This window comes from Stigmatopora nigra, chromosome 23 (genome assembly GCF_051989575.1).
Source record: "Stigmatopora nigra isolate UIUO_SnigA chromosome 23, RoL_Snig_1.1, whole genome shotgun sequence".
Lineage (NCBI taxonomy): Eukaryota > Metazoa > Chordata > Actinopteri > Syngnathiformes > Syngnathidae > Stigmatopora > Stigmatopora nigra.
The window spans coordinates 1,372,406-1,395,633 of NC_135530.1; the positions used below are offsets into that span (position 1 = coordinate 1,372,406).

Here is a 23,228-nt window from a genome sequence, read left to right on the forward strand (position 1 = left end):
CTTTTATGTCTTTTTTTGTGCTGTACTAGCTAGTATACCGTATTTTCACGACTATAAATATCCGACAGTGGTGGTTTTTCATTTTTGGTTTTCTGTTTTTTTCCATTAATAAGGCGCACTGGATTATAAGGCGCACTGTCTATTTTGGAGAAAATTTAAGAGTTTTAAGTGTGCCTTATAGTCCTGAAAATATGGTACTATGTTGACAGAATGACAGACTACCTACACTGCAAAAAAAGGATAGAAAGCCTGCTACCTGACGGACTTGTGTATATTTGGAGATTCTTTTTGCACCAAGGTAAACGTTCACTTTTAATCTTCTCTGTCACTTTTTTGGATGAATTTGCTCATGTTCCATTGCCATTTGAGTTTTAACCACATGCTCTTTTCTTTTACCTCCTAGATATCATTGAATAGCAACTGATTCCGGCCAATAGAAGGTAAGCAGCTGTCCGCTCTTGAATCTTGTTTCTGAACATAGTTAGGCGCATTCGCCAAGTATTTTTTGCGTAACATATTGGCCCTGTTTTCGGATCGTAGTAATCCGAGTGCGAATCACCCGAAAAGCCGGCCAGCCAGGCAGACAGCGGAGTCATTGTTCGTACGTTTCACTAGCTAGGCGGAGGTCAAACCTTAGTCCGGCGGCGTAATTTACCCGTCGGCGAAACCCTACACTGTGGCATTTCAAAGCTGCAGGAAATCGATTAGCACCTGGCGGGACTCCCTCGCTCGCCCCCAATATGGCCGCTCACCTCCCCGTGCCCCGCCCCGCTCCATAAAAGCTCCAGGATGGCAGCGTGTGCGGGTTTTGAACACGTGGAGCTAGTTAACAACCAACAAGCTGCCAGACCAGCAGCTGCTGGCCTTAAAGTGCCTGTTGCACGTACAGTAGGTGGCGATGGTGGTACGCCGGGTCGGGTCACATCAGGCTGGAGCATGGGGGTGGTGTCCCCTCCCCCCTCGTGACCATTTTTTTTTAAATAATCTTACAAATGCCAGCACAAATATGGACCGAAAAAAAAATAGATGAGTCCCTCCTGTTTTTATGAGCTGGCCCACAGTATGTTTGCATAAGCGCTGGATTTCACATCAACAATCCTCAGGGCAACTTTTTTTTTTTGCGGAACACGCTGCCAAACTTCCTTCCAAATCCATTTGTCTTATTTTGCTCTCCAAATATTCCTGACTTGTCGCTGCCTTGAGAAAAGTCCCCAGTGCTTGATTGATTCTGGCAAGCTAGAGGGTCAAGGCCAGTTTACGCCAGTTTACGCCAGCCCTCGTGTTGCTTGACATTTGGCGATTCTCGCTCAGATAAAGTACGTGTCTGGTCGTGTATCCGTTTTGTTCAGGAAGTGAACTTTGTCATCGGATTTTCAAACGCCAAGGGTAAATCCTAGCCTGTCTTGTGTTTCTAGGCGTGTGGGGTCAGGTTTAGGAAGGGGTGGGGGGTTTTCTGTGTTAGCTGACATCTTGTCCGGGGATGAGTTTAATGTCTTTTTACCCATATAATTGCTTATCCTTGCAAAATTACAAGATTTAAAAGTCAGAAAAGCGGATTACTGGAGTCTGCTCACTAGTTTGCAAAGGCTAACTCTCAAGATGACCAGCAGATACAAATAAACTGGCCACAAAGGTCCCTAACCTCAATCCCCCCAATCGCCAGGTAGCTACGCACCCTTCCCGTTTTTTTACGTGCTTTGTCCCTCCCATTTTTGTTTCATGGGCGTCCAAAAGTTGTGAAACATACAAAGTTATCCCCCAAGTCCGTTCTAGCCTCCTCCAAAATGCTCGCAAGGCCGTTAAAGTAGAAACGGAGCCCCTATGAGGAGGTCTTGGCACCCAGCGTTGAATTCTAGTCAGTCCCACCCAGTGACTTCTGAAACTTTGCTTGCTCTGAGCCAATTTTGGCCAACAAGTTGCATGCATCACTTCTTATTGCGCGCATTCCTGTCGGCCGCATGGCTGAGTGGCTTTTTTATCTGGGCCCAACTGGCCTTATTGAAATCCCAGACTGAGGGCAGAGATCACCTGGCTCTCATACTCTTCTCTAGTCCAAACATGGATTTACACTATCACGAACTTCATGATTGACTATGGATGAGCGACTAACGCCTCCCAGAGGACGTGCCATAACATTTACATTTAAGGTTTGCTGCTTGGAGTCGGAGCCCGCCGCCGCCGCAGGATTTATGCGCCTTTCTAAGAATGCATCCCTCCCGTTACAGGTGATCTGCTGCTCGATGGACACTGAAATGCTTGGCTTAGATTTTAGTCCTTTTGAGAAAAATAATCTGCACTCTGTCAAAGATTATCATGGAGAATATAGACCAGGGGTGGGCAAACTTTTGGGCCCGGGGGGAGACACATTGACTTTAAAAATGTGACAGATAGGCAGGGTCAGCACAAGATAAGATACATATAAAAAAGTGCATCCGTTAACAGTACATATGAAACATAAACAGAAAAAAAGGACTACAGTAGTAACATACTCATCATTCATCATTAAAGTAAAAAGTATAAAGTACTACAAAGTCAAGTAAAAAGGAATGTATTAAGAAATATTAAAATGTCATTTAAAAAACGATAGAGGGGCTGTAATACACCAAAAACACAAAAGTGGACAGAGCTACTGCTCTGGCTTCCGCGTGACGGCGCCATCTTGGGGAAGAAAAAAAAATATTTGGACAACGTCGGCGGGCCGGGTTAAAAGGCCTCGTGGGCCGGATCTGGCCCGCGGGCCATAGTTTGCCCACCTCTGATCTAGACAAACATGAACAAGTTGCCAGACTTGAAGACACGGGGGGAGCACCTCTGTGATGATCCTAACTGTAAAAATGTGAATTATTTAAGTCAGCTGTTTGGGGGGTCGCCGCTAGCGCTCTGCTGTCTCACCGGCTCGCTCATGTGACCTAATTGGATTTATGCGCGGGAATGTTTTGGAAAACCGCACTGGTGAAATACGTGCACATCTGCTGGCCATTAGTGGTGGACATAACACACAACAGAGAGAGAGAAAAAGAGAGAGAGAGAAAGAGAGGAAAGCCCCCAACGCCTTGATTCATTGGACTGAGCCTCGGCTTTTAGCGTAGCCTCGGAAAATCGCAACAACCGTTATCAACGTAGCCATGTTCTTCGGTCCTTAAAAGTTCCGCTTGATTCTCCTACCCGCACTTTTTCAAATGCAGGACTCACTGCAGCTTTCCTTTCAACCAATTTCTTTTCCATCTGTCGTTGCAAGCCGTCGTCTACTAGTTTGTCTTAGTCTCGTATCTTAGGGATGAAACGGGAGCCATCTTTCCTTAGACAACGGGAAAAGCGGAGCAACTTGAACCCCTTCATCTGTCATCTGCAATGGGAAAGGCGCCATCCTAATTGGGGATGGGGGGGGCAGCACCGAGGGGCAGGGGTGGAGCTTGTTATTCTAGCATTGGGAAGGTCAGAGGTCAAAAGAAGGAGATCACACCAGTGATTGGCCTCCTTCATGTGAGGGTGCACGGGCCTCGGAGCCGTGGCAGTCCAGCTGGGGTGTCAAATAATAATTAGGCGGGCAAAATCCCACTTCAATGCTGTTAATGGTGATACTGCGGGTCAAATGTGTGGAATTTGTAGGAAACGATATGAGAAAACTTGATCTTTGAAGGACTTTTCAAAGGATGACATCCTTCACAACTTTGTTGTGTCCGGTTAAGGATTTTAGAAATTGGCGGTTTGTTACTAAGAGGTTTAGACATGGGCAAACTACGGCCCGCGGGCCACATACGGCCTATTGGGATTTTTTAATCTGGCCTGCCGACGTTGTCCAAATGATTTTTTTTTCTTTCCCAAGATGGCGCCATCACCCGGGAAGCCAGTGGCAGTAGCTCTGTCCACTCTTATTAGTTTTTGGTGTTTTACAGCCCCTCTATCTTTTTTTTTTAAATTTTATATTTCTTAATACATTCCTTTTTTACTTTACTTTGTACTTTATACTTTTTACTTCAATAATGAGTGATGAGTATGTGAATACTTTAGTACTTTTTTTCTGTTTATGTTTCATATGTACTGTTAACGGATGCACTTTTTTATATGTATCATATCTGGTGCTGACCCGACCCATCTGTCACATTTTTAAAGTCAATATGGCCCCCGGGCAGAAAAGTTTATCCTCCCCTGTCATAGCCCAATGATGAGACTAGAAACTAATGGTTGCTATAGGAGCAAAGTTCTTTTGTGATAATGTCCCAAATGTAAAGGGTACCCCGAAGGCCCAGTGTCTCTGGGTTACTTCCACATGGAATAGTCAATCCAAAATTCAAAAGAAGGATAAGAATCGCGCAAGTTGTCGCTCAGGATGACAACTTTACACCAAATCAACTGAGAGTTTGAATGCCTTTCCGTCAAATGTGAATTATTAACCCAGCGATTAACCCTACCAAGAACATTGGCAGTGACTGACGTTTTTGGACTCCAGGGGGGGGTCTCAAGTGGACCTACATTCAATGGAAGGTAATACTCCCGTTGCTTTGGCGTCTTTGAAAAGAAACACGTCACCTTCCTCTGAAACGGACGCTTAATCAGAACTTAACGTACAGTATCTACCTGGGATGTCGGCTGCAGTTCAAAGCCTTGCAACCAAAAAAAAAAAAATGTCCAAAGATGTCTGGGTTTCTTCAGGTGTGATGTTAGCCTGCTTCTACACCTGCCCGGTACTTTCCCCGCACACGTGCCGACCAAAATCGCCCGCCTAAATGCCTTGCACACGTCCTAATGAGCCTGAAAACAGGGCGTCTGGCATTTACCTTCAACTATTTCCCCGCCACACTGGTCTTCCTCTCTGGGGGGCTTTAAACCCGCCGGCCATTAACGGCTCAAGTGTGGATTTCCTGTCAAGTTCGGGTGAGGGCCCACCAACAAAAGCCCCGTATGCTGGTACCTCCAACTGGATTGTTTCCAGCTGAGCCACCTCAACACTTGAAGCTGTTTTTTTTTTTTGGTTCTACATTAACCCACCGGGAAACCGACTTGAAGCTTGCGCACCGGTTTCCATGGCGTATAGAAATCCCCATACTTAAATACGGATAGCCATGATTGATTGGAAGTGAAAGTTTGTTTTTAAGCGCTTCCTGCACTTTGGTACCTGAAGGCATTTTGCAACTGGCCCAAGTTCTTCTAGCCTGCCGTGCCAAGTGATCTTTGGCAAGAACCGCCAAAGAATCCCATCTGTTTTTTCACAGCAGCCAAACCGAGGCAACGGGGACTATCCTGCTCTTACAATTATCCTGTTTTTTGGTGTCAGGTGCTCACCCGAATGAGTACTTACGATTTGTACAGCAAAAAGTAGCCTGTTCAGATCAATGTGTCATTTAATCCGGCTCGTATATCAACGACAAGATAAACAAAATACTGAAAGAGTTCCCAAGAACTGGTAAACACATAATTAGAATTTCAGTGTATATCCTGGAAGTCTTTTTAATTGTTTTTGAGTCTTCCTGGAAATCCATCAAGCACTAAGCTCGTTTATTAGAACCGTGTCAGTCAATTGATTGGAGTCCAGGTGGCGCCCTCAACTAGAAGGTCAAAGTTCAAAAAGGTCAATGAGAGTACACACTTTGAAATCCATCTGTTTAGTGTAACATGTATTGTTATGGATCTTGTTTTTCTGCTTTGCTATGAATCAAACCCCGAATTAACAAACGTGCTTGTCTGGAAAGTGCAATTGCAATAGGCAGTTTTATTGTGAAAGCTAAACACGGACGTGATTTTCCCCTTGTCTGCAGGACAGCGAGCTTGACGCGCACTCCGACACTCACTCTAGTCAAGTGGGCGGGTTGAACCGAGGACGCGGCGCGTGGACGCAATCAGCGAGTCTTTGAGCGGACCTCGACCACGCAGGACGTCACCTTGGAGCATCCCGATTGTGCGTCTCACTTTCACGCCACTTTCACTGCACACACGCACAAGGACGCACGGAGGCCGAGTCTGCCATGAGGACGCACGCGTGGATTTACCAGGCGCTGCTGTGCGCACTTCTCTCCATGATGGATGCAGGTAAGACATGATCATGTTGAACCTACGGCCACTTTGCGTCCGATTCCACGAGCGTGTTTCCACGTGTCTTAAATAGTCATCATGCAAAGTGTTCTGAAAGTCTTAAATGTGAGGAGTTCCGTCCTGATTGAGTAGTGCATGCTGTTTAATTGTTGCTTTTGGAATATTTTTGATGTAAGATTCTATATTTGATCTATCTATTGCCATGACAACCATGACAAGCCCCTTTTCTTTAGAATTTAATTCTGCTTCCAATATTTTATTGCAGCACTTTAGTTTATTAAGCATGAAGATGCTGACTTGTTCGCGTAAATGCTGAAAATTATTCCCATAAGTATGTCAAATCCTACTTAAACCCCATCAAGTGCATTCCTGAATAACAACGCAATTTTAAATGTTCAAATCTGAAAACGTTTCAGGTAAAATAAAAGCCACTTTTAATTTTCTAGAGACAAAAATCATTTGACATAACTAAGAAACTGATATATTCATCTGGAAATTATTCACCAGTCTGCAAAAAAAAAAATCCTCCAATTTTCATTCAACAATACAAGAAGGGGAAAAATGTCACTGTAGCCACGCCTCATTCTTAAAGGTTTAACATTAAATCCCAATGAAATGGAATTCCAATTGATATCATTGATAACAGCTGTATCTTTCCCACCACTTGCTGGCCCCGGCGCGGCCCACCCACCCGCCCGCCCGCCACCAGCCACGCTAGTCGTCCACATCCAAACCCCAGCCGGCCCGGGTTCGGCCTTTGCCGAGTGCGAGGAAGAGCCTTAAGTGAAATCTAATTGAGCGGCGGCCTGGCCAGACGTGAGGGCTGCATCAACACTGTGATGAGTGCCAGATGTGCTACGCTCCAGCGCAAACATTAATAGCACGTTAAAAGAAGGAAACTTACCGTATTTTCACGACTATAAGGCGCACCGCATTATAAGGCCCACCCTCAATGAATGACATTTTTTTCCATATATAAGGCGCACTGCATTATAAGGCGCACTGTCTATTTTGGAGAAAATTTAAGACTTTTAAGTGCGCCATATAGTGGTGAAAATACGGTAATTGCTATTGACTTCCAGGTATGAAGCACTCACTACTTTACAGTCACCTCTAGAGCCAGCCATTGTTGATGTTTTGGATTTTTTGGTATAAAATCTTGCAGTGGGGCAGGAGCTATATGATTGAAGATGTTGTAAACTAAGATGGCATCTGCATATTTAACAGTATTGTTTCAGTTCAGGCGTTTGTGTTTTTTTTAATATCCGACAGTGGTGGTTTTTCCTTTTTGGTTTTCAGTTTTTTCCATATATAAGGCGCACTGGATTATAAGACGCACTGTCTATTTTGGTGAAAATTTAAGACTTTTAAGTGCGCCTTATAGTCCTGAAAATACGCTAAAAACAACTAAAAAACATTGTTGAGTGTACGTTAACGCCGCTCGTGTCACTTGTAAAAGTGAAACCCGAGCTCGGGTTCTGTACAAGCTGGGACTTTTCTCCCATCGCACCCAGTTGGGCAGGTCGAAATGACCACCAGAGGATTTGGACCTTGAATTATGGCAGTGTCCCGTATGTGAACCCCCTCTTGATCTGCAAACATTGTCTTTGTGCCCATTTCCTTTCGCACGGCGGTCTTGGTCTTAGGAAAGAAAGGAGAGGGATGGCAATGTTTCAATGCGGTTGTCACATTTACGGCGGTTACTCGTGCCATGTCTCCTCGCCAGATTTTACGAGGGAATACATCATGCTAAGTACTGTAATAGCCTCCAAATTGACTGCTTTCTCACATTAACAAATTAGGCTGCGCCAAAAACACTAAATTTAGTTGGAATTTGACAGTTTTAAGGCCCCAAAACTGGATGGTTTTCACAAAAGCGACCATGTTTACTTTAGAAACGCTAACTTGCTGTAAATTGGAAGCAGAGCCAAGAAAAAATCTCAGTTTGTCTTTACTCGAATGCTACAAAAGCTGCACTCTTCTTGTGTGACAACTCGGAAATGGTCAGTTTTAGCCAGTCTTTTTTTTTCTTCAAAATATGTTATACCGAGGCTACTCAGTGGGTAGCCTCGGTAGGCTGGAGGTCCACACTGTGTGGAGTTTGCATGTTCTCCCAAGCTTGTGTTTTGGGTTTTCTCTGACCCAGAAAATATGCATGCTAGGTTACCTGGTTAAAAATTCTAAATTTCCACTACAGAAGAGTTGTTGGTTGTTTGTCTCTTTGTGCCTCGTGATTGGCTGGTCAGCAATTCGATCCGTGACCGGACGTTTGGTCGCTGGTCTTTTGGTGCCTTTTGGTCGCCGGTCAAATGTACTTAGATACAAAACAGTACTTAGATATTAAACTCTCTCTTAGATATTAAACAGTACTTAGATATTAAACAGTACTTAGGTATTAAACAGTACTTAGATATTAAACAGTACTTAGATATTAAACAGTACTTAGATATTAAACAGTTCTCAAATATTAAACAGTACTTAGATATTAAACTCTCTCTTAGATGTTAAACTCTCTCTTAGATATTAAACTCTCTCTTAGATATTAAACTCTCTCTTAGATATTAAACTCTCTCTTAGATATTAAACTCTCTCTTAGATATTAAACTCTCTCTTAGATATTAAACTCTATCTCATGAATATAATTTTGAGAGCTGGTTTCAACAGTACTTCGATATTAAAAAGTACTTCGATATTAAACTCTCTCTCTCTCTTAGATATTAAACTCTCTCTCCTAGATATTAAAGTCTCTCTCATGACTATAATTTATAGAGCTGGTTTCAACAGTAAACTCTCTGACACCATTTGACCGGCGACCAAAAGACCGGCAACCAAACATCCGAGCACCATTCGATTGTACTGAAATCAGTTGAATATATTTGTCCAAGTCAGATACGTCAAAATTAGCAGCATTGGACGCTGATACCATTGTTGATTATCCCTGTGTGTGAGAAAATGTTCATTCTGCAGTCATTTTTTTTCTCTTCAGGGGACTGTCGAAAGAGAGGACAATCCTTACAGCGCTACGAAAAGTCTGAAAACTACCTGCTGGTCTGCCCCGACTGCCCGCCATCGCCAGTTGTACGCAACAGCTCGCAGGAACAGTGCGCCCGCAAGTGTAAGAAAGTCAAGAAACACTTCAACTGCAGGTGGGATTCCAAAAGCTCCTAGTTTAGTTTTTCTATCGGGTGAGTTCATCTTCTAATGCCTTCCTGTGTGCAGGGCCTTCAACTTCAACAAACACATCAGGAAATGCCACTTGCTTCCCTTCGACCGTTTCAGCCACGGCGCACAGAAACAGGCCGACGGCAACTTCACGCTGTACGAAAAGAAAGGTAAACAACCTCTTGACGTCCATGTTATTCACGACTATTTGCACTTTGAGGAACGCCAGCAAAGTTGCAGAAGATCATGTTGACACCCACGGAGCGCGTCGGAAAAGGGCACCCGGCACCGAGCCGTAAACAAGTCCGTAAAGAATCTTTGTTTACAGTCCAAGCGCCGAGCAGCCTGTGGAATTTGGCGCTTGAGAATTTGCGGAAACTCCTCCCCCCTTCCCGGCCCGCTGTACCGGTGACATATAACGGGAGTTGTTTTGGGTATGACAAAAAAAGACAGGTCAACCATAAATGGACGACGCCTAGATTGGGAAAAAAGCTCCAATTTGTGTGGAAAATTAGACATTTAATAGGCTTTTTCAAGTGCTTTTCTCTCTTCTACTCACTCAGATTACATAAGGGAGTGCAACATGGGACCCAAGGACAACTACAGAGGGAGGAGGTCTTGGACCAAGTCCAACATAACGTGTCAAGCCTGGTCTGATAATAACATCAATGAGCACACGTAAGTCCTCCCCTCTTTTCTACCAAAAAAAGCCAAAAAGTGGAGTTGAGACATCACAACGCTGGCGGGGTGTTGCATAACGTGTGTGAAGAAAATTATACGGCTTTTTACTGCGTCTTTCTAGTAGGATTCTCATTAGTCCTGTTCGTTAATCTCATCCCGCGGGGTGAACACTGACGTTGAAACAGCAAACGTAGAGATAGCTCTTTGATGGAGAAAAAAAACGACTCTTTAAACGGAGCGTCTGTATATTAATTAATATGTATTGTATTTTCACGACTATAAGGCGCACTTAAAAATTTCTCCAAAATAGACAGTGCGCCTTATAATCCAGTGCGCCTTATATATGGGAAAAAAAACAGAAAACCAAAAACGAAAAACCACTACTGTCAGATATTAAAAAAACACAAACGCCTAAACTGAAACAATACAGTTAAATATGCAGATGCCATCTTAGTTTACAACATCTTCCATCATATAGCTCCTCCCCCACTGCAAGATTTTATACAAAACATCAACAATGGCTGGCTCTAGAGGTGACTGTAAAGTAGTGAGTGCTTCATACCTGGAAGTCAATAGCAATTACCGTATTTTTACCACTATAAGGCGCACTTAAAACTCTTAAATTTTCTCCAAAATAGACAGTGCGCCTTATAATACAGTGCGCCTTATATATGGATAAAAATGTTATTCATTGAGGGTGCGCCTTATAATGCGGTGCACCTTATAGTCGTGGAAATACAGTACTGTTCCTTATTAAATAAATCAAACTCAATAAGTTTGTTGCTGGTTAACGTCCAATCTGTTGGAGATTTGCCAGTGAGTTCACGTTGATTGAAAAGGGAAAGCATTTAGTTCAACCTAAAGTGAGTCCGCCCAGATGGCAATCAGACGCGGCGGGCCTGCCATTTTTGTCGAGATTTAACGCGGCGACCTGACCTTTCGTCAAAGCTCCCGAATGATTTTCTTCACGCTTGATCGGACACGACGGCAAGCAGAGGTGATTTCTCGCGATGTTTCCCACCAGGAATGTCCTTTTTAGACTTTGGGGATGGCGGGCGTGTTGTCTCAGGAAGTGCATGTTGACACCCAGCGCTTCATGGAGGGTGAAATAGTCGTGCTCTCGTTCATGATGCCGCTCATAACTCAAGCTTTTTCACATGGACACCAGGTGGTCCACACTCAAAAAATCATCCACACAAAGTGAATCCACATTCAATTCGCATTGGCCTATTGTGAACGCAATCTTGTTTCATTTAGTGAAAAAGTCAAGCCAGATATAAACAAACTGGATTTATTCCAAGCCAAATTCAGCATGGGGGTAACATTTTCTTTCTTTTAGCATTTTAGCCCCAACAACAGTCTTTCCACGTTTTATCAATGCTTTGAAAAAATGTTTCAGAGGGACTGCAAGATAGAACCGGTTCACGTATTTTCTTCAATTTCATTCTCAGCTGTCATTTTCAAAGTCACCTTTTACTTTACGACTCTAGAGGTCTGACTTTATGAAGTATACCGTTCCACCAGTCGTAAATACTTGCCGTAGTTGCTTTCGCAGACGTGCGCGGCCCGGCCGGCCGAGGTCGTGCCTCGCCAAAGTAAGGAGCGTGTGCACAACGCCAACCTGCCTTGGCGTCCAAAGAAATTCAAGCGGTAACTGGCTAACATCTGTTAGCGCAACATCATTACGACTAACTCTCTTCTGGTGCCGCAACCTTTTATGGACTGGCACCGAATCCGACCTGTTTTGTGTGAGGAACCGTGTAGTACCTTGTAATACAATTTATTATATACTGGAGTATGACATAAATACATTGACATTATAAAGAGGTTTAACACAAAGCAGATGTTTGGGTTGTGGTGCCGCCTCGCTAAGCAGGGGTGAAATTTTACTGAAGTTTTTTTTTTTGAAGTGGGGGAGCGTCTCTCCCTAGTTTTGAAGTGAATGATGTGGCGCATTAGTGTCGGAGCTTTATGTAAGCCCTGCAGCATGAAAGGGAAATGGGGCGCAGGGTCAGAGCACAGTCCCCCCGGGTGAAACGTCGTCGCTGAGGGTCGTGTTCCGACAACCTGCTCGTAAGCTGCCAAAACGCCGTAGATCGCTGTTTTTTGTGTGTGTCAGATCATGGACATGCCCGTGTTGGTCATTGGATTAGATTTAAAGATGAAAGTGGTGGCTGATTGGCTATGTTGCGCTCCATGCGGACATTTTTTTCCCGGGTTTCTTTACATCAGGGTAAGGGGACATTGTTAAAAGCGAGATTTAGCGGCAGAATGCCATTTTCTGGGCTCGACACCAGAGTCTGGTTCTTGTTTATGTACTTTCACGGTGGCTCAGTTGACTGAAGTGGGGATTATGTTTAAGGCCACATGCGAAGCCAGGTCACGCTGGATGATCCATTACCTCACGTTCTGCTCTGTCACTTGTTTTTGGGCCTGTCAGGCTTTTTTTTTGTGTTTTTTTTTAAACGCATGACTGCAAGGTGTTTTCAGGACTTATTTTGCATACTAAATTTTTTTAACTACCGTATTTTGCTGTTTAAAATACACGGGTATATTGAATGTTTTTTGGAGTTTATTTTGCTAGGTAACTAGAGCCGGGTTTCTCGGACATTTGGTCGCCGGTCTTTTGGTCGCGGGTCAAATAGTGACAGAGTTTGTTGTTGAAACCAGCTCTAAAAATTATATTCATGAGAGAGAGGCTTTAATATCTAAGTACTGTTTAATATCTAAGCACTGTTTAATATCTAAGTACATTTGACCGGCGACCAAACGTCCGGTCACGCTACAGCGCAATACATTTGTTTTGGGCTCCCTGAAATTTTTGAAAATTTCTCCTTTCTTTTTGCAGGTTTTATCCTGATAGGTACCCGAGGCAAGACCTGCGGGAGAACTTCTGCAGGAATCCTAATAAAGATCCAGGCGGTCCATGGTGCTACACCACGGATCCCAATGTGCGGGCCGAGGAGTGTGGCGTGCCACTCTGTTCGGAGGGTAAGTCGCAAGCAACGAAAAAGGAGGGACATAGGCAATGTTCCCTCTAATTTTCCATTGGTCTGGGCAGAAAGACAACCTCCCTGAGCAGTGTGAGTGACATCATCATTGCTCCCAATGGGCACACAAGTATTACACTTGCCAAAAGCAGGTGCATGTCAATGTTCCCTCTAATTTTTCATGTAAAACATGCTGTAAAACACAAAAAAACATAAGAGTGGACAGGGCTACTACCACTGGCTGCCGCTTAAACGGCGCCATCATGGGGAAACAGGTAAAAAAAACAGTTTGGATTTTATTTACTGCGCGCCATATGTTTGCTGCTGTGCAGAGAAGACTAGAGTAGTGTGCAATTGCACACTTTAGAGGGAACATTGGACGCGAGCTACTGTTTTACCCACAAATAAACATGCGGTCCAATTGTTTTCGACAGTGGTGTGCATGACATGCAACGGTGAGGATTACCGGGGCAAAGTTGACCAAACCCAGAGTGGCAAGGAGTGCCAGAGATGGGACTCCAGCAGGCCGCACAAGCATCCCTTCCAGCCCAAAAAGTCAGAGCCCGTTGCCATAGCAAGAAGAAGCCACAGTCGCTGGAATTGATTTCTAACCTTTGCTTTCTACTCAGGTACAAAGACAAAGGGCTAATGGACAACTATTGCCGGAACCCGGACAATCGCCTACGCCCGTGGTGCTACACCATGGACCCCAAAACCCCCTGGGAGTACTGCAACATCAGCGTATGTGGTAAGTACTCCGCTAGAGTCAGATGTAAAAGTGAAATATATGTTTAAATTAGCAATACTACGGAAATAGGAAAACAAGTTACTGTATGGTGGTGATTTGGGATGGTTTAACCAAATTGAGTTTTATTTCTTGTTCGAATGTGACAATTGTTGCATAAAAAAAATTAGTTATTTCGACATTAGAAGCAATTTGAAGCAACCTCTTAAACTTCCCGGAAAGAAAATAGAAGTTTCTGCATCAGTTTCTCATCAAGATATTTCTTTTATTTCCAAATTGAATCATTTGATGTTTTGTATTTACACAGAAAGACATGTTAACTTCTTTATGATACTACTAATAAGTATCTCAGTATCTCGGAAATACCACGTGTGATGATTTTTCTTAAGATTTTCCCATCAAAGTAACACATTTGTACTCCCTATTAAAACCATGAATATGGAAAAATTGTGAATCAAAACAATTATATGAAAAAAAATCTAATATATGCAAATACATACGGTAAATAGCAATAACAATATCATTTGTTCAGTATTTTTTGTTAAACTTAATGCTTCAATTTTGTGTAATACCTGAATCCATGTTTTTTGTAAGTTTTGGAACAAAAACCAAATTTATTAACACATATTAGATAAAACCCATCTAATTATATTTATATATTTTCCCCGTGTTTGTTTCCAATCAGCCAATCATGACCTAATCTTTAAAGTTATGAATACATCATCTTTTAAGTCATTTTTTTTTGTTTTGCTTTGGCATTGTGAATACGTTGACCCTAAAATGAGCCCAAGCGGTCGTGGGAACATTCGAAGAAAGAACGAAAAAAAAGATTCCTCGGAATTAGTTTCAGTGAAATATACTCGTGCACAAAAAGCCAGCATCCTTCTTTTGTTTCTGTCCACGTGCGTCCACTTTACAGTATAAAGCTAAGGATTTACACAAAGGGTGGGGCCTTCTGGGTATCCAGATGTGGCTTTCCCTCAATGGCGTAGATAAAGACAACTGACCTGTGCTGCTGCTGCCTGCCTGGCATGCGTTATATCAAGAAGAAAGAAAAAAAAAACCCAGGACCTCGCCTCCTCCATCTTCCCCTGTCTCATCTGTCAAAAGCTAAAGAAACACAGGCCCAAATCCGAGGGAAAGAATCCACCTGAATGTGTTTAGGATCATTTAGTTGTTAGGATGCTCTCCAAGCTTGGATTCCCACACTGGGAAGATCTAAAGTGCCTGATTTAATCAATTCAACATTTTTATAAGGGCTTTCGTCACTAAACCAAAGGGCTCGTCCTCTGAGATTTTACGTTTAATTGCAAGAAATGCTCTTTTTTTGGACTTGCTACTGAAAATGATGATCATTTTTTTATTTATTCATTTTCTGAACTACTTGTATCCTCACATCTTGTATTGTATTCCAGCTGTCAAACTCATTGGATGCATTTACAGTGTTCCCTCGCTACTTGGCGGTTCAACTACTGCGGACTCAGAGCTTGGCGGATTTTTTGGGGGGGAAAAAATACAAATATTACATTGAAACAACATATTTTACAGTTTTTTTTGTTATAACATGAATTTCACTCCCTCTACCCGTATTCTATATGGTGTACTGTATACAGGAGGGTAAAAAAAAATAAAAAATACAAATTAACTAAAATAAATTTAAAAAATAAATGAAAAAATTTTAAAAAAATATAAAAATTTGAATTAAATTCAAATTAAGCATTTTTGAAGGGGAATCCCTACTTCGTGGAAATTCATATACCGGGAATATCCCGGTCCCCATTAACCGCGCTAACCGAGGGAACACTGTATTTCTAGCCAATTGATCTAAAGGACTTTTTTGGAGACATTTAAAACACTGTTGACGTTACGGATGTCCAAGAGTGGAAGAATGTGTGGCGTCTGACAGTGTTATGAATAAACAGCAAGCTTCCTTCTAAGCGAGAGGGTGGGGGATGGGGGGGTTGACGAAAACCCTTTTTAAATGTGTGTGTGTGTAGCGCTGCTACTGTTTTTGATCATCTGTCTCCAGGTTGAACATGGCGCATTCTTGAAAGGATTAATCGCTTCCTCCTCTTCTCAAAGCACAACTTTTCCATCTTTTTTCCTTTTCCGAAGAGTCCGCCGACTCCAGCCAGGATCCAGATGTGAAGAACGCCACCACGTCGTGCGTTAGGGGAAGGGGCCGGGAGTACCGCGGCACCGTCAACGTGACCCCCGAGGGGGTGACGTGTCAGCGCTGGGATTCGCAGTTCCCCCATCAACACTCCTTCCTCCCCGATAACTTCAAATGCAAGTGAGTAATGCGCCTCCGTCCCCATTTTTTGCTGCCACATTCAAAATAACATAGTGAGATCAACTTTGTTTTATTTTTTCCTTTCAGGGACCTCCGGGAAAACTTATGCCGCAACCCGGACGGGTCCGAGTACCCGTGGTGCTTCACCATGGATCCCAACCTGCCACGGGCCAATTGCACGCACATCCCCAGATGCGATGCCCCAGCCGCCAAGAAAACCGGTAAATACTTCTCTGAGTTTGCCAATTTTCCAGCATTCCTGAGCTTGACCCTTTCCCTGGAGGAATTAAGTAGGCCGCTTTACAGCAGGCTGTTGTTTTCTATGTTTGTCTGTTTTTTGTTGAACCAGACCACACGTGCTTCTATTCCATTTTGAATGTTTTATGTGGTCCTGGGCGGGCTTTACAAACAGTCGCCAATTGCAATTAGGCGCTGTACGAAAAAACGAGAACATTGTATTTACATACTAATTTAAAAATCCTCTTCTTGTTCCGTAGAGTGCTACAAGGACAACGGCCAAGCGTACCGGGGGGCCTTAGCGGTCACGCGCTCGGGGATTCCTTGCTCCGACTGGTCCCGTTACATCGACAGGTAAGAAGAGTATTATTTTGGGCTAAAAACTAGAAGCGATACAATCCATATGATCGTGAGACCTAAGACAATTTATCAATATGGTGCGTGACTGGACATTTCGTCGAACGGACGTTTGGTCGCCAGGCAGTTCGCCGAACAGACATTTCGTTGAAAGGACGATTTGTTCCCGGATTTGCTCGCTCTCAAAATTATAATTATGAGAGTTTGTCATTGCATTGACAATGTCAGAGCATTTATATCTAAATATGTAATATCAAAATTATCAATAAGTTGCGTATTATTGGCGTGTGTGTACATATTTTTCAATGTATGTGTTCCTGGGTGGCAGAACAAAACGTCAAAACTTGCCTCGCCCGTGCCCATCCCACATTTTATACTAATTTACAATTAATATACTAATAGTATCAACATGTCTGTCAAATAAATGACCAAGTGTGCATTTTTTTTAAATCATTTTGTCACTTTTAAAGAACAAAAGGCTCGTCCAAGTGAGTGTCCCCAACATTTGGGAAATCTATGCCTAAATTCACTGCCAACATAAGCGACCAAACACTGGGAATGTTTCTTCGGCAAAGTAGGGAACATTCTTCAGCGCTTACTGATTGGTGTTTGTTGACAAGTGAATGAGCCCCCCCCCCCTTTTTTCAACCATGTGAAACTCCCTTTTATATGAATGGAGCTAAGCCGTAAAAACAAACAGCAAAAAAAACATTACATTGCAAATCGGGGGCTCCTCGGGGGTCACTGCCGAGCCCAATTATTAATCCTGACGCTCCCAGTTTAAGGGAATTTAAAAAGGTAAAACACCACGGGCAGATGGACATGTTCCAGAGCAGACCCCCTGACCCACGGGGAGCGCTTTGCCTTGAGGGGGGGGCAGCAGATCAAAGCCAATCAGCTCCTCTCGCCAGCCAGTCTAGCCCGCTTTGAGGTGAGGGGTCGTCCCGGGAAGCAAAAACACCACGGCTTGTTTAACATTCTCCCGGGAAGGGAAATTATCTTCACCTCTTGACAAATTGCCGCGCTCCCGTGAGCACTCTGCGCTCCGTCGGGGGGCTTTTCGGCAACCCGGGGGTACGGAGACCCTCCCTCGGATGGGAATTCCTCCCGGAGGATGCGACTCCCGGCCGTCTGAGAGCAGCGCATACTTTTTAAAAAGTCCCCGGAGTGCCGTTTGGGCCAATGGCGCCGTGTCCTTGTACGGGTACGCGCCCGGCAACTTTTGGTGCCCCCGCTCCGTCCGTGTTGTTTGCCAACTAACAAACGGGACATGAGCATCTATATTTGTGTCTTTTACAGCGGGGATTCTCACTCTACACTGTCCCATGTAGGGCTGGAAAAGAACTACTGTCGCAACCCAGACCGGGATAAGCACGGTCCCTGGTGCTACACTGACCCCGTCGCCCGCCTGGCGTGGGACTACTGCAAACTCAAGAAATGTGAGTGGCTGACACGGCCTTATATTTGTTAACTGGTGGAAAGCTCGGGGTGCTCGGACGTTTGGTCGCCGGTCAAATGAGAGAGAGTTTAATATCTAAGAGGGAGAGTTTAATATCAAAGTACTGTTAAATATCGAAGAGAGAGAGAGTTTAATATCGAAGTACTTTTTAATATCTAAGAGAGAGAGTTTAATATCAAAGTACTGTTTAATATCTAAGAGAGAGAGTTTAATATTGAAGTACTGTTAAATATTGAAGTACTGTTTAATATCAAAGTACTGTTTAATACCGAAATACAGTTTAATATCTAAGAGAGAGTTTAATATCGAAATACTGTTTAATATTGAAGTACTGTTTAATATCGAAGTACTATTTAATATCTAGGAGAGAGAGTTTAATTTCGAAGTACTGTTTAATATCGAAGTACTATTTAATATCGAAGTACTGTTTAATATCGAAGTACTGTTTAATATCGAAGAGAGAGAGTTTAATATCGAAGTACTTTTTAATATCTAAGAGAGAGTTTAATATCAAAGTACTGTTTAATATCTAAGAGAGAGAGAGTTTAATATCGAAGTACTGTTTAATATCGAAGTACTGTTTAATATCGAAGTACTGTTTAATATCGAAGAACTGTTTAATATCGAAGTACTGTTTAATATCGAAGTACTGTTTAATATCGAAGTATTGTTTAATATCGAAGTACACTTTAATATCGAAGTACACTTTAATATTGAAGTACTCTTTAATATATAAGAGAGAGAGTTTAATATCAAAGTACTGTTTAATATCGAAGTACTGTTTAATATTGAAGTACTGTTTAATATCTAAGAGAGAGAGTTTAATATCGAAGTACTTTTTAATATCGAAGTACTTTTTAATATCGAAGTACTTTTTAATATCGAAGTACTGTTTAATATCTAAGAGAGAGTTTAATATCGAAGTACTGTTTAATATCTAAGAGAGAGTTTCATATCGAAGTAGCGCTTCATATCGAAGTACCGCTTCATATCGAAGTACTGTTTAATATCGAAGTACATTTGACCGGCGACCAAATATCTGGTCACGAAAGCTGGGCAATAAATTCGGGAAAGGTCCATACCGTGCCATGGCTCTCATTTGAATAGACGGCATGCTTCCGTGGGAACTCACTTGGGGCCTTCGAAACCACATCTCGGGCCCCCAGTGCCGAGCTCTTCATTCACTGAGGAATGCAGAGAATGTGCTGAATGTAATGAGGGAGCGAGTCGGCTGGCTTTTGCGTCCCTTTCTGCCACCTTGAAAGAAAAAGACGTGGCGGAATCTTGTTTTGGAAAAGCGGAAGTTCTTCTGTGAACTTGTGCCCGCCTCCTAGTGTTTACAGTCCACTGGCCTTGTACACTGTAAACCCAGCAGTCTGCCAAGAATGTCAGCCATGTAGTGCGAGGAGACGCACCGATTTGCAACCTAAACAAGCTGCTTGAACCCGGTTTGAGAAAGTTTGGTGGCACAACCATTGGAATTTAACAGCTGACATTGTTGTGGAAACCTTGAATGAGTTTCAACCTGCATAATAATGGAGCCAACATGTTTATTAGCGTTCCACTGGTCCACTTTTCAGAGCTAATGTTGACATTTTTAAACTTCCGTGGATATTATCTTGCGAATACAGAACTGTCATTGGTTGGGTATTAGACACTTGATAACTGGGGTACTTTTACTTCTTTTTTAGGTGATTCCACGGCATCCAAGTCTCTAAATAGTGAGTACTTTTACAGCTTTTTGGCTTCTATTTTTTTGCCATCTTGGTGTTTATTTCTACCCCTCGCTCTTCATCCCAGCGACTCAAGCACCCCCTAGTCCGTCCCCTACCGTCCCCAAGATATCATGCTTCGTCCATATCACCACTCGTATCGTCGGGGGCCGCCAAGTGCGAGGGGCAGACGGCAGCTGGGTCGTGAGCATCCAGAAAGAGTGAGATTCCTGTCATTTTTTTTTTAATGCAGGAGTCTGAAATAACTGATTTTGTTTTGTTTTTGTGTGGTTGCTTCTCCAGAAAAGTCCACTTATGTGGAGGCGCTTTGATCCGAGAAGATTGGGTGTTGACCGACCAGCAATGCTTCACTTCCTGGTAAGAGATTTGGCATCTTGAGATAGATCCTGTTTATAAACATTCAGCATTCAGGCTGGCAAATTTAGCTTCTTCAAGTCAAGTCAACCAGGAGAGAAATATTGTTGTTTTGGCATTTTTGTGCACCCATTCCCCATTTTTTACTATTTGAAAGCAAGCTTGTTGCTAGGTAGATGTTTTTCTCAGGCAGAAATACATTATTCTAATCCAGCTGCTTTGTAGTCAGTTAAAAGTTTTTCCTCTTTTTGAATGTTGAATCACTACAGCACTTTTCTAAATTTTTATGAATCTTTGGAATGGATAAATGCGTCATAAATTGAGATTTTTTTCGTTCTAATTGCTCTTTTTCCTAATTTTACTATTTAATTTAATTCCAATTTGGGGGATTGTGCTATTCAGCTGATTTTTTTTTTTACTTTGAGAGGAATTACTATGTTGTAAATATAAGTGACAGAATTTTAAATTAGAAGTTTTCAGTTGATGAGCTGCCATGAGGACTTTTTTTAATCAAATTTAATGTGTTCTTCCAACAAAAGAACTTCTTTCTCATGATGAACAATGCATATCCATCTATAAATTCTGTAAATTCTGTTGTATTAGCCCTCCAATACAATATTATGAGTCAAATGCCTTTTTTTGCCATTTTAATTCATTCTTTCATTTGAAATTGCAGCTGTTTGCTGCCTCCTTTCCCCACACACTGCATAAATATGCAGCAAACTTAAATATGCAGATGTTTTCATGCATGTTTTCATGCATGTTTCCCAGCGTTCCAGACTTGAGGGACTACAGCGTGCAGGTGGGCCTCCGCCACCTGAACGACTCGTTCCGTCACCCCCGACTGGGAATTTCTCGCCTAATCTGCGGCCCCGAGGGATCCAACCTCGTCATGCTGAAACTGGCCGAGTGAGTTGGAAAAAAAATTCCTCCCGTGGACGGCGTTTTCCACCCGTGACCGTAATCCCGTCTTCTTTTTTTAGCCCGGCGCCCGTTTCCGAGGGCGCCGCCACCATTCACCTGCCCGTCAAGGATTGCCACATTGCCGAAGGCGCCGACTGCACCATGTATGGGTGGGGGGAAACCAAAGGTAAATTGTAACGTTGTCCCCGAGAGTCAAGCAAGTGGCGTGAACGTGGTGGTGCTTACCTGCCGTAGAGAGAGAACGACAAATGGCGTTGAATGCCGTCAACATGCCGATGGTGGATGACGACAAATGCGCTCGGATCAAGGGAGACGCCGGGGAAAGTCGCATTTGTGCCGGGGGTACCAGAGGAGAAGGTGTGTGTGAAGTAAGTGGACTTGCTTGGTTCAAACCCCGCCCCTAAACTCCACTTGGTGCAGAACTCGAGTTGTGTATGGTGACAGCTCTTGGGGAAAAAAATCCTTAAGTCTGTTTGTCTTGGCTGTTATGGCTGTAAAGAAATGAGTCATGTGATAGGATGTCTATGATGAGTGAGTATAGTTAGGGCAGACATGGGCAAACTACGGTCCGCGGGCCACATACGGCCCATTAGGCTTTTTAATCCGGCCTGCCGACATTGTCCAAATAATGTTTTTTTTCCCCCAAGATGGCGCCATCACGTGATAGCCAGTGGCAGTAGCTCTGTCCACTCTTTGTTTTTCGTGTTTTACAGCCGCTCTTTTTTAAATGACATTTTAATATTTCTTAATACATTCCTTTTGAAATTACTTTGTACTTTATACTTTTTACTTGACCGATGAGTGATGAGTATGTTAATACTTTAGTCCTTTTTTTCCATTTTTATTTCATATGTACTGTTAACGGATGCACTTTTTTATATGTATCCTATCTTGTGTTGACCCCGCCCATCTGTCACCTTTTTAAAGCCAATGTGGCCCCCAGGCCCAAAAGTTTGCCCACCCCTGACTTACCTTTCGGGACCATTTACAGCAATAAACGACCATCCCAGTCCAAATAGTGTATAACATGTATCATAATGAAATTCAATAGACATCTCATTGCATTGTCTTCTTTACCAGAGGGACAACGGCGGTCCGCTTGTGTGCCGCGAACAAGAGCGCCGCGTAGTGGCGGGAATCAGCATCCAGCGCACCAAATGCGCGTCGTCGAGGCCGGCGCTTTTCGTCAACGTGGCATTCTACTCACAGTGGATTTACAAAGTCTTCAAGCTTTACCCAAGCCCCGAAACGAACTGACCGGGTGGGAGTTACCCTGCGAGGACCCCATTTTTTAATTTTTTCAGGGAAGCAGAAAGAAAAAATGACGACCAAACGGGCAAGCAACCGTGAAGATGTTGCCAAGCAAACCGTGACCAAATTTCCTGGGATTTACTTGAATACGCCGACGGAAAGTCGGCCATTTTTTCTATCGGAGCCACTTGGACGGATTTTAGGACGCGGGTTTATTATGGGTCTCGTAGATCCGCCCCGTGGCTAATGATGTTTGATATATTTAAGAGAGAGAAGTAGTTTTGCTGTATTTATTGGCCACTGTGGTCCAAATGTTGTCTATTAAGACCAAATGAGCGCATGAAAAAGAAAAAGTACCGCATGTTGACGGTTTTCTGGCTAAAAAGAAGACATTTTTTTGGCTACAGAATGTTTGGGTTAGATGATTGTTTTGTCAACATCTGGATCAGAAGGAATTATTTTCAGTCCATCGTGTCTAAAGACAATTCAGATGGTTTGAAGTCATATTTAAACAAACCAAAAAAAAAAAAGCATACATTTTCTGTGGCAAAATCTTAATATGAAACACATTTTTCCCTCATATTTGAATATTTTTTACTAACACTTATTTAATTGACTGGCTGTGTACATATCCCCAGTGTAAATGTGTGTAAATATCACATGGTCATATTTTTTAACTTCACAGCAACTGGCTGAATTTATTTTTTATAACGTCTACAAAGCTGCTATTTTTTTTTTTTTTTTTTGGCCGTCTGACTTTACAGTTCGGATCTTCTCCATTATTCCCAATTTCAATAAAAAAACAAAACCGCTCGTGAACCAACAGCGAGACACAAAGGCCTCTTGTTGACCTAAATTTATAAAATGATAATATTGGCCTTGCAAAACGACCATTTTAACTCCTTTTATTGAAGGAAAGAACTAAAAAATGGTGGATGCCAGACTTTGGGCTTAAATCTTTTGTCATAAAGACCATAAACCAACAACAAAAAAATGGTCACAGATGATTTCA

At 42.9% G+C, this 23,228-nt stretch overlaps 1 protein-coding gene across 1 annotated transcript; it reads left to right on the plus strand.

Moving 5' to 3' along the window:
- Positions 1 to 416: 416 nt before the first annotated feature.
- Positions 417 to 22,984, plus strand: LOC144180967 (hepatocyte growth factor-like). Its single transcript, XM_077709154.1, has 19 exons — positions 417 to 440; positions 5,757 to 6,027; positions 9,017 to 9,176; positions 9,250 to 9,362; positions 9,756 to 9,870; positions 12,722 to 12,864; positions 13,298 to 13,418; positions 13,493 to 13,611; positions 15,724 to 15,901; positions 15,989 to 16,122; positions 16,399 to 16,492; positions 17,795 to 17,934; positions 19,646 to 19,675; positions 19,755 to 19,887; positions 19,970 to 20,044; positions 20,813 to 20,950; positions 21,025 to 21,131; positions 21,200 to 21,333; positions 22,046 to 22,984. Exons 2-19 carry the CDS (start codon positions 5,964 to 5,966, stop codon positions 22,220 to 22,222), a joined length of 2,175 nt encoding a protein of 724 aa, XP_077565280.1. The 5' UTR covers positions 417 to 440; positions 5,757 to 5,963; the 3' UTR covers positions 22,223 to 22,984.
- The last annotated feature ends 244 nt before the right edge of the window (positions 22,985 to 23,228 follow it).

Bases quoted from the DNA above. Each gene is read 5' to 3' on its own strand.
- LOC144180967 (XM_077709154.1), top strand. From the start codon at position 5,964: ATGAGGACGCACGCGTGGATTTACCAGGCGCTGCTGTGCGCACTTCTC. The intron at 6,028-9,016 runs GTAAGACATGAT...TTTTCTCTTCAG, and splicing joins TCTCTCCATGATGGATGCAG to GGGACTGTCGAAAGAGAGGA. The intron at 17,935-19,645 runs GTGAGTGGCTGA...CTTCTTTTTTAG, and splicing joins CTACTGCAAACTCAAGAAAT to GTGATTCCACGGCATCCAAG.